This window comes from Babjeviella inositovora (assembly GCF_001661335.1).
Source record: "Babjeviella inositovora NRRL Y-12698 unplaced genomic scaffold BABINscaffold_11, whole genome shotgun sequence".
NCBI classification, from domain to species: domain Eukaryota; kingdom Fungi; phylum Ascomycota; class Pichiomycetes; order Serinales; genus Babjeviella; species Babjeviella inositovora.
The window spans coordinates 290,000-303,275 of NW_017566848.1; the positions used below are offsets into that span (position 1 = coordinate 290,000).

General features: G+C 46.8%; 7 protein-coding genes across 7 annotated transcripts; 6 read left to right on the forward strand and 1 right to left on the reverse strand.

Moving 5' to 3' along the window:
* Window positions 1-361: 361 nt before the first annotated feature.
* RPL19A (60S ribosomal protein eL19) lies at window positions 362-1,864 on the forward strand (the record flags this gene model as incomplete). Its single annotated transcript, XM_019131147.1, has 2 exons — window positions 362-372; window positions 1,257-1,864. The coding sequence occupies 2 exons, from the start codon at window positions 362-364 to the stop codon at window positions 1,819-1,821; spliced, it is 576 nt and encodes a 191-aa protein (XP_018983591.1). The 3' UTR covers window positions 1,822-1,864.
* Window positions 1,865-2,463: 599 nt separating this feature from the next.
* BABINDRAFT_162918 (uncharacterized protein) lies at window positions 2,464-3,382 on the forward strand. The gene has a single exon (XM_019129614.1). The coding sequence runs from the start codon at window positions 2,551-2,553 to the stop codon at window positions 3,064-3,066; it is 516 nt and encodes a 171-aa protein (XP_018983592.1). The 5' UTR covers window positions 2,464-2,550; the 3' UTR covers window positions 3,067-3,382.
* A 495-nt stretch (window positions 3,383-3,877) lies between these two features.
* RPP2B (ribosomal protein P2) lies at window positions 3,878-4,519 on the forward strand. Its single transcript, XM_019129615.1, has one exon. The coding sequence runs from the start codon at window positions 4,059-4,061 to the stop codon at window positions 4,383-4,385; it is 327 nt and encodes a 108-aa protein (XP_018983593.1). The 5' UTR covers window positions 3,878-4,058; the 3' UTR covers window positions 4,386-4,519.
* A 379-nt stretch (window positions 4,520-4,898) lies between these two features.
* On the forward strand, window positions 4,899-5,345 carry BABINDRAFT_162920 (uncharacterized protein; the record flags this gene model as incomplete). The annotated part of the gene is made up of 2 exons (XM_019129616.1): window positions 4,899-4,966; window positions 5,039-5,345. The coding sequence occupies exons 1-2, from the start codon at window positions 4,935-4,937 to the stop codon at window positions 5,343-5,345; spliced, it is 339 nt and encodes a 112-aa protein (XP_018983594.1). The 5' UTR covers window positions 4,899-4,934.
* Window positions 5,346-5,629: 284 nt separating this feature from the next.
* ARG11 (Arg11p) lies at window positions 5,630-6,547 on the reverse strand (the record flags this gene model as incomplete). The annotated part of the gene is made up of 1 exon (XM_019130884.1): window positions 5,630-6,547. The coding sequence occupies one exon, from the start codon at window positions 6,545-6,547 to the stop codon at window positions 5,630-5,632; it is 918 nt and encodes a 305-aa protein (XP_018983595.1).
* Window positions 6,548-7,252: 705 nt separating this feature from the next.
* Window positions 7,253-8,623, forward strand: BABINDRAFT_162922 (uncharacterized protein). Its single transcript, XM_019129617.1, has one exon. It carries the CDS (start codon window positions 7,394-7,396, stop codon window positions 8,384-8,386), a length of 993 nt encoding a protein of 330 aa, XP_018983596.1. The 5' UTR covers window positions 7,253-7,393; the 3' UTR covers window positions 8,387-8,623.
* Window positions 8,624-8,915: 292 nt separating this feature from the next.
* On the forward strand, window positions 8,916-13,125 carry BABINDRAFT_162923 (putative acid anhydride hydrolase). The gene has a single exon (XM_019129618.1). The coding sequence runs from the start codon at window positions 8,939-8,941 to the stop codon at window positions 12,986-12,988; it is 4,050 nt and encodes a 1,349-aa protein (XP_018983597.1). The 5' UTR covers window positions 8,916-8,938; the 3' UTR covers window positions 12,989-13,125.
* The last annotated feature ends 151 nt before the right edge of the window (window positions 13,126-13,276 follow it).

The window sequence follows — 13,276 nt, forward strand, 5'->3', positions numbered from 1 at the left end:
CCACAGCTGGTATAGGCCTTGTATATTACCATGCTATGTACATCGGATGGAGCAAACCATTTCTTGGAGTTCTACATCTGCGTAACTCAGATGTATGAAAGGTTACCGTCAATTTTTCCCGGCTATCGACTACTCTAGCATCTTTCATTCAAATATGCTACAGATGACGGACTCGAGATAGATATAACCACACAGGGGCCCATATTAAGTGGTCGTATGCTCTTCTCGCTTGTATTTCTTTCAGTGGGAAGGGGGGTAATAACGGGGAGCAAAATTCCTTCAGCTACGAACTGCAGAATGAAGGTGTCTCGTCCAAGCTGGTAGTTCTCTATAACCCACAATAAATACAAACTAATACAACATGGATACCTGGTCTACCTAGTTTCTCTAACGTCAACCCATTACCGACTCCATAGAGACGTCAAAATATATAAGCTCTGTCACGTGTGAAATTCACGTGAAATAATCACGTGAATATCAGTAGGGCTAGATATACCACGTGATGCCTACGTATGTAAGTTATTTGCTTTTCATTTTTCTCGACTTCCCCTTTCGCCTTACTGTTGGGAAGATTTCACTCTAATTTTCGCGGGCGAGGGATAAACAGTCACAGCGATACGAAAAATTTTCTCTTTTTCCACCGACAGCGCCTAGGAGCCCTGGCTCGACCAGCCCAGTAGGTTAGTATAGGCAGGACATAGTACTAACTTTGTTAGGGGAGCAAAGGGTAGTGTGCCATACCGCACTGTGGAGGGCGAAGATTCTGACAAAGATTCTCACTGTAGGGCGGGCGAGGCATCCTGCCCTTTTGGTACGGTGCTTGCGAGAGGTGAATGTCGTTAAAACAAAAAAAAGTTAGTAAAAAAGAGAAGCTCTCTCTAGGTTTCTGTTAAATTGATAGGTATACTAACAAATTCAAAATGTATGTAACCACCACACCCACGACATTACATTATTGAAATCCACGATGAAGAGAATAGGAGAAACGATACCAAGACTGCCCGGAAGAAAATTCCATCACCCATCGAAGTAGCACAGCGAGAGCGACTGATCGACAACCCGACTCAACAGGACATGGAAGATGGAACAGCTTGACTGTACTCGAACCTTCAACCTACAGGATCCTCCAATGGGCCGAGGAGGATCTTTGATGGAAGCCCTCTGCCCCTTCCAATCGTACTCTATCCTATTCTCTCTCTTGGATTTCATATATGGCAATGGTTTCTAGTTAAAAACCAGCTTACTAACATAGATAGGGCTAATCTCCGTACTCAAAAAAGACTCGCCGCCTCTGTCGTTGGTGTTGGTAAGAGAAAGATCTGGTTGGATCCTAACGAGACCACTGAATTGGCCCAGGCTAACTCCCGTGCTGCCATCAGAAGATTGTACAGAAACGGTACCATCGTCAAGAAGCCAGTTACCGTCCACTCTAGATCTCACGCCAGAGCTTTGGCTGAGTCCAAGCGTGCTGGTCGCCACACCGGTTTCGGTAAGAGAAAGGGTACCAGAGACGCCCGTATGTCCGCTCAGGTCATTTGGATGAGAAGATTGCGTGTCTTGAGAAAGTTGTTGGTCAAGTACAGAGCCGCCGGTAAGATCGACTCTCACTTGTACCACAACTTGTACAAGTCTGCCAAGGGTAACGCCTTCAAGCACAAGCGTGCTTTGGTTGAACACATCATCCAGGCCAAGGCCGAGGCTGCCCGTGAAAAGGCCCTTAAGGACGAATCTGACGCCAGAAGATTGAGAAACAAGGCTGCCAGAGAAAGAAGAGCCATCAGAGTTGCTGAAAAGAGAGATGCTTTGTTCAAGGACGAATAAATTTCTTTTTAATGTAATATTCTTTTCTTATATGGTATATGGGTATATCACACATCCTGATTTAAAACTTATTTTAACTGTAATTGTAACTGTAAGCATAAGCTTGGATATGCTTTTCGTGTATCAGAGGTTCGCATATATGGCTTGAGCAAGTATTCACCAAGTGCCTTCTGACATAGGGCCCTCGGATACTGTATTTCTCCGTAAATTTTCTTTACTTTGTGATATCCAACCACTGCAGATATAACACTAGAGGAATATCTGACGTGATTGAAGACTTTTCTCATATTATGCCCATGTAGGTGAAGCAGCACTCAACGGGTTAGACGTTTACATCTCTGTAGCTCATTGGCTACAGTTGAAGTGCCATAGTGCGCGATACATGACAGACCTTCGTATAGTCGGATGATTCAGTATTACCAGATATATATAGGATTGGTGATAAGACCCCGTCAACAGTAAAATCTAAAGGCAACAAGGCGAGCGTGGTTGCTAGGGAGTTAATCACCACTTACACTAGGGTTCATGTATGAAGACAGTCGTCACAGTAAGCCAATAATCTCAGGCCAGTGAGGCTCACGAGCCGATTTCCTCACCCGATCATAGCTACATGTGGCATATTACTAGAGAAGGTACATAAAAGGGGGGGGTTTTATTATCAGCAGATGTGGAAAAGAAACTATAGATTACACAAACGTACACTGAGAGTTAAGGGTTAATCAGCAAGAAATGAAACGGAGACGAAGCACAGGCAACCGTCGCCAAAGTCATGTTTCAACTAGATCACGCAACTTAACGCAATGGCATGAATCTGGAAGCGTTGTTACCGGCCTTACCGTGTCTAACTGGAGTGTAAGTGATGGAGAATTCACCCAAGTAGTGACCAACCATCTCTGGTCTGATGTCAACCTGGTTGAAAGACTTACCGTTGTAAACACCGATGACGGAACCGATCATCTCTGGAACAACAACCATGTTTCTCAAGTGGGTCTTGACGAGGGCTGGCTTCTCGTTTGGCTGCTGGGCCAACTTAGCGGCTCTCAACTTTCTGATCAAGATCATTGGCTTGTGGTTCAAACCACGGCCGAATCTTCTTCTGACTCTAGCGTGGGTCAACTTGGTGAATTCCTCGGTTTCCAAGGTGACCAATTCCTTCAAGTCAACACCTCTGAAGGAGAAGGACTTAAAGATTCTCTTCTTTCTGGATTCGGCTATAAGATGTTAGTAAATCCATTCAACTGGTAATGTATGAATAATGATTGATGATTTCAAGAGTATGTTTTCTTTGGAACACAGCGCTGAATCGGCGCGCTGAACTCGATTCTTAGCGGACTCGGCCACTCCTTGATATTTTGGGTAGTTTTGGGGGTGAACCGGACATCCCACACTCCCGTGAGGGGCCTGTGTTGGATGAAAATTTTCAGCGCTGGCTTCGGTTTTCAGGTGTTGAAACTCTTGAAATTGTCGTCATCATAAATTCTGTAACAGTGTCATTACATACTAGCAGCGTCAGACATATTGGCTATACTAATGATGATGTTCGAGAAGGGTGTATAATCTGCCTACGCCTAGATTTCAAGTAGGTTCTTTTTTTTTTTCGTCTCTCTGAGCCCGCCCTGTCTGCCAGTATTGGTGATACCGCACTCTGTACCCACGCTCACTACACCGAACCTCTGCCATAGTGGAGGGCCGGTCGGCAGGCCCCATGATTCTGGTGGCCATACTACCTCTACCCTAACTGTACGCTTTCGCACAGAATGTGTGTCTCGCGCGGCTCACCCTATCTGAGAATATTACTGTGAAAATTTTCGCCGTTCGTAGTCTTCTTATGAGCGGCCTGGATGCAGGAGATACCGCCCTCAGTGGCTCCATTTCCATTTTCTCGTTTTTCGCTTGGGCCACCTTCCACTTTGGGATTTTACCAAGCAGGAGGCTTGTGACTGTCTTCTGCTTCATGCTAACAGAGTTTTTCACTTCTGCAAGATCTGATGAGGTGTAGTATACAGTGTTTCCACTAGCGACACGACGAAATTCTTTCCAGTATGGGATTACGCCGGCGAAACCTTGCAGGCTTTTCACTTCCCTATACAAACTCGTGCCCAACCTCCTTTTGGTGTAACCACCAAACATTCTGCTTGTAGTCTCTTACCAAAGGATAGTCTGCTCAATATATACAAAAAGAAATCTTTTTCTATATTACCCCAGCTTAAACGTGATTATTCTATACATTAAACAAAATGAAGTACTTAGCCGCTTACTTATTATTGCAACAGGGTGGTAACGCCTCTCCATCTGCCGCCGACATCAAGGCCTTGTTGGAAACTGTCGGTTCCGAAGTTGAAGAATCCAGATTGGCTTTGTTGTTGAAGGAAATCGAAGGTAAGTCCGTCGCTGAGTTGATTGCCCAGGGTAACTCCAAGTTGGCCTCTGTCCCAACCGGTGGTGCTGCTGCCGCCTCTTCTGGTTCCGCCGCTGCCTCTTCTGGTGCCGCCGCCGCCGAGGAAGTTGTTGAAGAAGCCAAGGAAGAATCTGATGACGACATGGGGTTCGGTTTGTTCGATTAAACGTATTAGTATGAATTTTCCAATCCATATTTCTACTTAATCCGAACATATCCTTATTTTCAAAACGCTCCAAATTCCTAATCTAAGCGTATACCGAATGGGCTAACGGCTCGTCTTTTTAAATAAAGGCTGAGTTCTGTTTGGTATATGGTTTCATTCTGATGCTCATTATGTATCTTTAATATAATGTATTTTAATGGTTCAACTTGGCGAGTCTTATGTTCATTGTAAGTCTACTTAGTACTCATTTGGTAAGCCTTTCAGTAACTGTAAGCCTACTTGGCACTACCCACCAGGCGAGGTCTATTCCCATTAGCGTGCATCTGTGCTTAGGTTGGCCCTGAGTATTTGCTCGTTTTAAGATTTTTGGTATCAATACACAGGATAATTTCCTTAGTGGCGTGAACATCCTCAGACCAGTGCTTTCACCGAAGCATTTATCGTCGCTTTGCCCGAGGCTTATCTCTGTGTTCACCAACTTATCCTTTATTCAGCGAATACTTATACATTATGTCTGGTAACCATGGTTACAGAAAGTCCGGTTTGGGCATGCTCCCATCTGATGTTGGTCCAAAGCAATTGTACGTATCGGAGCCTTGACCACGGCTAATAGCGAACCCCGTTGCCCAGCGCAAAACTAACGTCTTTTTTAGAAAACTTTTTGGTTTCATCGTTGTTTGCTTTATTGGTTCCATCGCGTTTACTAAGTCCGTTGTCAAGGATCGTCGAGTGGCTAACTACAAGCCTCAGCAGCTTCGTTTAGACGAAAATGGCGAGGAGGCCCAGACTGAGCCTGCCTTTGATTCTTCCAAGGTTAAGCCAGGCTTTCCTCTTCCATCTGACCAGTATGATAGAAAGTCTGCCTACGAAGGCAGCGGTATTAGCTACATGAGTCGAAAGAGAGGTGACAGATTGACCAATTCTTGGTTCGGTAAGACTTATGAGGACAAGGATGAATAAGCCCCGGCAGAATCGGAAGAGATGCTCCATTTCCATGAGATTCTTGTATATATGAATATTTTCTCTTCGATTTTACCCTGCTCCCAACCTTCAATGAATGAATTTGCTACGACATGACGCATGCACCTTGGGGGATATCTATTAAATGCCGGCTTGGATGCACATGACACTGCTACTAAGTATCCACTCTATCAAAAAATCTATTATATCCATTAGCTTCAATATCACCAAGCCTATGCGAGAAATCCCAACCAAAGGGGGAGCCCTTATCTGTGCTCTGGATTTCATGAACGGCCAAACCACGCTTCCTTGCACTTATTGTATGTGAAGAAGATCACCGCATTGGCTGGTATGCACCTAACGACGGTGATACCCAAACCTCTGTAGAAACCTCGAACCCCAGACTCTTGGTAAATTTGTCTAATTGTACCTTTCATGGTCGCATTGCCCTTGTCACCCTTATTGATTTGCATGTTAGACTTGATCGTGTCAACCGGGTATAAACATACGTTGTAACCCACACCAGCGGATGCCCCACTGACAAGCAAATCGAAGACAGGCGTAGAAGAAGAAGTTCTCTCTACTTGTTGGCTACGATACCTCCGAAAGCTTCCGGACACCATCTCATATGATCCGAACCAGATCGCAGTTCCCCCCATTTCTCTTAAAAGGGTGGGGAACTGTCCCCTCCAATAGCCAGCGATACCCTCGCGCCTATACACATCCTTGATCACCTTGAAAATATTAGGTTTGTACTGGGAAGCCGCGGTCAGCAGGGAAACCAATACTTGCATATTGCATTTGATCAATTCCACAGGCGTTAAAATGAAAGAGGCACACACGCCTGATGTGGCACCAGCGACCATTTTTCCCAGGAGGGGGACCTCATACTGTTCCTGGTCCTGAAAATCAACGGAAGGATTCATGACATATATATGTTTTTTCAACGCGTCTTGCACAGCATTGTATACGTAGAACAAACATGCATTCTCCAACGAAGCTCCCAACAATGGCGGCGTTAAGCCTCGGTAGAAACCGATGAGGCCCTCCAGTTTCCATGTAAGTTTGAAGCATAATAGCGTATTGGAGTATTGCTTAGATTGCAATTTGACTTTAATGGTATCAAACGGGTATTCGATGAGCTTCCCCAAAGAGCCGGCGAAGGACCCGAGGATGATCTCCTGGGTTGCAGAGTCTGGCATGGTGCGGGGTTATTCGCAAGCCAGTTGTGTCTAACCTTTTCGTCAACGATTGGTATAAATTTTCAGGGATTCAATCATAGAAAACGGGTAACATAGGTTATCGTTTTTTTTTTTTCCTTCTCAGTTTTCGGATATACTTTTGGATCTCTAAGGAGTTCTACGATTGGACTGATAACGCAATCATGTTTTCCACAATGGTATAAGAACGACTTTTCAGGAACCCATTGCCCAGTACTGCTGGTTTAACTAGTTGAATCTTTGGAGAGAAATTCATCTCACCTTCCTTCTAAAGAATATCCAAAAACTACGTTGGAATATGAACCAACCTGAATCTCAATTGCGAACACTCATACACGTAGGTTTGTTGCGGACTGCCGAGGGCCCGCACCGCGCTTAGTAGAGATTTCCCAGTGACACTGCCTATTATGCACGGCGCCTTATTGAAATAGTGGCGGATGACACCGTTAGATGCTCCCGCCTACCCGAATTACACCCGACACCAGGAGCGTGTTTCGGACAGGCGGGACTAGATGTAGGGTGCCACCAAAATCCGTGGGGATGTCAGCCGCGTCCCGCGGCGTGGATAGCTTACCCCCTCTTTCGTGCGTTTTCTCGTCACATGTCCCTTCCCCCAGAGCGCATGCGGGAGGAGATGCTTCGTGCTTTAGTACGGCAAGTCCGTGGCGGATAAACCTTAAGATTAGCCGCCCAAATAGACTGGGCCACTAACAAAACACTGTCACAACCGAAACAAAACGTGAAAAGCGAATCCCACTTCCCCATATAATATCTTTATTTCTGCTATTACCCCAGATTAACGCCCGTTTACACACGCTCATACAAAAGATGTCTTCCAACGATAATGTCGCTCACGCCCTTGCCGGCGCCGGTGGTGGTGCCTTGTCTATGATCGTGACCTATCCGTTAGTCACATTGTCCACAAAGGCCCAGACCACGGCCACCAAGAAGACCAACGACACCGAGGCACAGAAGCTCACCAAGGAGGAGTACCAGCAACAGTTGTCCAAGCTTGCCAAGACCAGTTTCTTCCAGAATGTGGTCAAGACCTTGAAGCAAGAAGGGGTCACTGGCTTGTACGCCGGGTTGGAGAGCGCCATTTACGGTATCGCCTTGACCAACTTCATCTACTATTACTTCTATGAGTACACGTCCAAGAGCTTCGTGAAGTCAAACTTGGAGAAGGATAGGGCGTCGCGTGGGTTGAGTACAGCTCAGTCCATGCTTGCTGGGGCGATTGCCGGGAGCATCACTTCGGTCTCGACAAACCCGATCTGGGTAGCCAACACCCGTATGACCGTATCCAAGACCCAGAACGGCACCATCAAAACGCTCATCAACATCGTCAAGACCGACGGTGTTGGGGCCTTGTTCAATGGTGTGTTGCCAGCCCTCGTGCTCGTGTTGAATCCAATCATCCAGTACACCATCTTTGAGCAGTTAAAGAACTTCCTCTTGAAGAGATCCAAAAAGAAAAGCATCACGCCTTTGAATGCCTTCTTCATCGGTGCTTTGGGGAAGTTGGTTGCCACGTCTGTAACTTACCCATACATCACCTTAAAGGCGAGAATGCATCTTGCCACCAAGAGCACCACCGAAGCCGGTGAGGTCCAGAAGCTGACGAGCATCTCGGCCATGGTGAAAGATATCGTGAAGAATGAAGGTGTCTCCGGATTCTACAACGGTATCCGAGTGAAGTTGACCCAGTCCATTTTGAGTGCCGCCTTTTTGTTCTACTTCAAGGAAGAGTTGTATCAGGGTAGTGTCAGGATTTTGAGGGGGATTGACTACGTCAGAAGCACCAGACCAAAGAAGATTTAAATAATTCTTCAAGCTCAAGTTGGGATACTCGGAAGCGACTGATTCAGTCTGTGGATTGCAGCTGCAGTCGGCACTATATGCACCCACTTTTCGTGTTACAATTAGAAATTATAATAAATGCTATCACGAAGTCGAAGGCTTTGCAGCTAGGGTCGATTAATAACATGTGTATACATTAGCTATACAGCACCAAAGGTAATACTACATAGATATATAAAATGTACTAATTTTCAGGGCTTTAATCTAAGTTGTATACGTGCTAAATATATACGCACTTAAACCAAAAGAAAAAGCGCTGGCATAGACGAGAAGCTTAGTTTATAGATTATGTATACGGTTTACTTTATACGCACACATATAGATCCAACTGGATCTATCACAAGCTGTTTATGTATCAGCTTGTATCGTTATCTATAACTTGGTGATAACCTTGCGTGCATTTCCGCAGAGGCTTATCTTTCGCGCGTCTATTGCGAATATTTTTCTACTAATGCTTGTACTTTTTTTCACCCTCCTTCCGTAGCGTACCTTCTTCTTGGCCATCAGCTCATCATGCCATCGTCACGCAAACATTCCACTGTGAGCAACCGCCCGTCGATGGATGGCAGGGGCAGTCTGTCCTTGAGACACAGAAACTCCATGGCCTCTGTAGATACGTCGATCTCCAACTTGCTCGATGAAAACAATTACGAAATGTTTTCCGGGGCAGCGTCTGAAGTCATTCCCTCCTCCATCTCTTCGTTTCACCAAGCCCACAATCTCCGCCGCAGCTCCATAGAATCGGTTGAGCCCTACCCCGAAGACGACGACGAACGCTCCTTGCTCCGCCGCGTCACTACTAACGGGACTGCTCACTCCCAAGACAAGGCTGGCTTCAAGTTCTTTACCGTAGATGAGATTGAAAACGCGCCAGGGTTCGGGTCCACCCTCGAAGACCCCGAAAACCCTATTGACTACGACACTAACTGGGAATACTCAAATGATCGCGGCGACGCCCACTCGGTCGTGGAAGAGTTTAACTACGGGCTGACAGATAACTCCCCGCGGATGGGCTATAGAGAGAGATCTGCCTCTAACTTATCGGACGACATCCGCCTTATGGGTGTCAGTGGCAGCGCTGACAATGCGTCGGACAAGTCCTACTTGAGCGACGAGAGCAGCTCCAACGTCCGCAACCGCTACAGAAAGGATTCCCTGCACGTATTCCAGGGGTACCAGAAGGCAACATTACACCACCAGCGGTACTACATCGCCGAGGAGGACTTGGTGATTGGGATCGCCGGCTACCGAACCACATGGCAGAAGACCGCTGTCTACTATTTGGTGTGCTGGCTCACCTTCGGCTTAGGCTACCTTGTTTTGCGATGGTTTCCCCGCTCACGAATCAACATGAAGGGTGTGCGGGTTCCGCTTGGGAACGCTGACTGGGTGGTGATCGAGAACGAGTTTGGGGAATTGAGCGTGTTGGACGTTGAAAAGGCATGGTACGACAAGCGGTTGTCCAGTTTCTTGCCGTTATCCAACGAAAGGGCCGACGATGAGACTTCTCCGCAGCTTGAGAGCGAGAAGGACCCCGTTGTTCCGTTTTTACTCACTTTCGAGTACAGATACCTCAAGTTCTTCTACTCGCCTATGGAGGACATCTTCAAGACCAATTCCACGTGGCACGACCCCAGCTGGATGGATTTTGAGGCGTTGAAGGTAGGGTTGTCCAAGGAGACCCATCGCGAACGGTTGGAGATCTTTAGCGGAAACAACATTAACATCAGGGAGAAGTCCTCTCTCCAGTTGTTGGTGGACGAGGTGTTGCACCCCTTCTACATGTTCCAGGTGTTCTCCATCTTCTTGTGGCTCATGGACAACTACTACTACTATGCATCCTGTATCTTCATTATTTCTATGGTGTCTGTTGTCCAGACGCTAGTTGAAACCAAGTCGTCGATGAAGAAGATGCAGACCATGTCCAAAAACATATGCGAAATCAGGGTTAGAAGAAACGATTTCTGGAAGCAGATTGAGTCTACCGACTTGGTTCCGGGCGACGTCTACGAAATAGATCCCTCCTTGGCTACCTTGCCCTGCGACTCCGTCTTGCTCAGCGGTGATTGCGTGGTGAACGAATCCATGTTGACCGGTGAATCTGCCCCGGTGTCCAAATTTTACGCGACGGAGGAGTCCTTATCGCAGTTGTCTGAGAACTTCAGCTCCAACGCTTTGCTGAGATCCTTCCTTTTCAACGGAACCAAGATCTTGAAGATCAAGAGAATGAACGATGAGCCGGTCACCGCTTTGGTGGTGAAAACCGGGTTCAGCACCACCAAGGGATCTTTGATCAGATCCATGTTGTTCCCAAAGCCAACTGGGTTCAAATTTTACCGGGACTCGTTCAAGTACATCGGCTTTATGTCCTGCATCGCTGCCATTGGGTTTGTGATTTCCACGATTAACTTTATCAGATTGGGCGTGTCCTATCGAACTATGATCTTACGTGCCCTTGACATCATAACCATTGTCGTTCCACCGGCGTTGCCAGCCACACTCACCATTGGAACTTCTTTTGCCTTGGCAAGATTGAAGAAGGCCCAGATCTACTGCATCGCCCCCACCAGGGTGAACATCGGCGGGAAAGTTGACGTTCTCTGCTTTGACAAGACCGGGACGTTGACTGAGGACGGCTTGGATGTGTTGGGGGTCCATTTGGCCACCAATGCGAAGGACAGAAGGGAGTATATTTTCAACGAGTTGGTTTGTACAGTCGGTGTGTTGCCATTGGAGAGAGACTCCATCCACGACTCGAACAATGGGTCCAAGCTCTTAGCTTGTATGGCCACCTGCCACACCTTGCGAGTTATCGACGAGGAGTTGGTCGGGGATCCGTTGGATTACAAGATGTTTGACTTCACCGAGTGGTCTTACGACGAGGACTACCAGCTTCCGGACGCCGGGCCCCAGGATTTCCCGATTGCGTACCCAATGCTCCAGAAGTCCCAGGGGTTCGTCACGGTGAAGTCATTCGAGTTTGTGTCTCAGTTGAGAAGGATGTCTGTTGTGGTGCAGTCAGTCGCCTCTGGCGAGATGCTGGTGTATGTGAAGGGCGCCCCTGAGGTTATGGTAGATATCTGTAACCCCGAGACGCTTCCATCAAATTTCCAGGAATTGTTGCGCTTCTATACCCACAACGGTTACAGAGTGATTGCCTGTGCTGGTAAGCTGGTCAAGCAGGTTTCAGTCGACAGAGATGACGCTGAATCCCAGTTGGATTTCTTGGGGTTTATTGTGTTTGAAAACAAGTTGAAAGCTTCGACCAAGGGCACGTTGGCGGAATTGAGACAGGCGCAGTTGAGAACCGTCATGTGCACCGGTGACAACATTTTGACGGCCATCAGCGTTGGACGTGAATGTGGCTTAGTTCCACCCGACGTGAAGGTGTTTGTTCCTTCCTGGGTGCAATCTGAAAATCGCACCAATCTCGTATGGGAAGACGTGGACGATGCAGACGCTCATCTTGACCCCATCACCTTGACTCCTTTGCAACCAGTTAAGGACTACAAGCTTGCCGTCACTGGCGATGTTTTCCGTTACATCTTGACCGAGTTGAATGAACAGGGTGTTTCTGAAGGCATGCTTATGAAGAGTAACATTTTTGCCAGAATGTCGCCTGACGAAAAGCATGAGTTGGTTGAAAGGTTGCAGAAGCTTGACTATACTGTCGGGTTCTGCGGTGACGGTGCTAACGATTGTGGTGCGTTGAAGGCAGCCGATGTTGGTATCTCATTATCCGAGGCTGAAGCTTCTATCGCCGCGCCGTTTACCTCTCGTGTGTTTGAAATCTCTTGTGTGTTGGATGTTATCAAGGAGGGTAGGTCAGCTTTGGTCACATCTTTTTCGTGCTTCCAGTACATGTCGTTGTATTCTGCCATTCAGTTCATGACCATTACGATTCTCTACATGCGAGGATCCAACCTTGGTGATTTCCAGTTTTTGTACATTGACTTGTTTTTGATCTTACCGATTGCCATCTTTATGGCTTGGTCCAAGCCATTCCCAAGGCTATGTGTCAAGAGACCGACGGCTAACTTGGTGTCGCCAAAGATTTTGATTCCAATGTTGTGCAACATTGTCGTGATTCTAGTTTTCCAGATTTCGCTCTGGAGATACGTACAGAAGCAGCCTTGGTACATTCACCCAATTCCCGGCGACGACGACGCCGTTCAGTCTTCTGACAACACCGTTTTGTTCGACTTTTCTAACTACCAGTATATTTTGGTGGCGTTGGTGTTGACTACGGGTCCGCCATACCGCCAACCAGTCTCCAAGAACATCCCCTTCATTTTGAACGTTATTGTGGCAATCCTCATATCTACGATGATTATGTTGCTTGATCCGGAATCGTGGTTGGGCCAACTATTAGATTTGACCTCGATCTCGCATTCGTTCAAGCTTTTGGTCACCGTCACCTGGGTCGGTAATTTGGGGGTGATGTTGTTCTGCGATGCCTACTTATACAAACAGCTTGCAAGAGTCTACAAGAAGTTTTCTGCTCATTCCGGCAGCAAGAAGAGATTCAAGAACTTGAGGGCCCAAGAAGTCGTGTCTGTTTAGCCATGCAGATTTCCTATTTCATATTAAGCCGAGATCAATTTTTTCGTTTTCTCCTTTTGGTTTCTTTTTACCGAATGCTGTTAAAGTGTGGTCTTCTAGTCCAATCGGTATTATATAATAGATTGATTGCCATAGCTTACATGTAGAAGGGAGTTTAGACCTTTCACTGCTAACCACCAAATTACAGTATTGGCTATTTGAGGCACCACGTTTTAGCCCAAGTCTATTATGCTTTAGCTTGGATCAGATAGGCAAGAGCAGCAAACGCACAGAATTTTTATGAGCCTG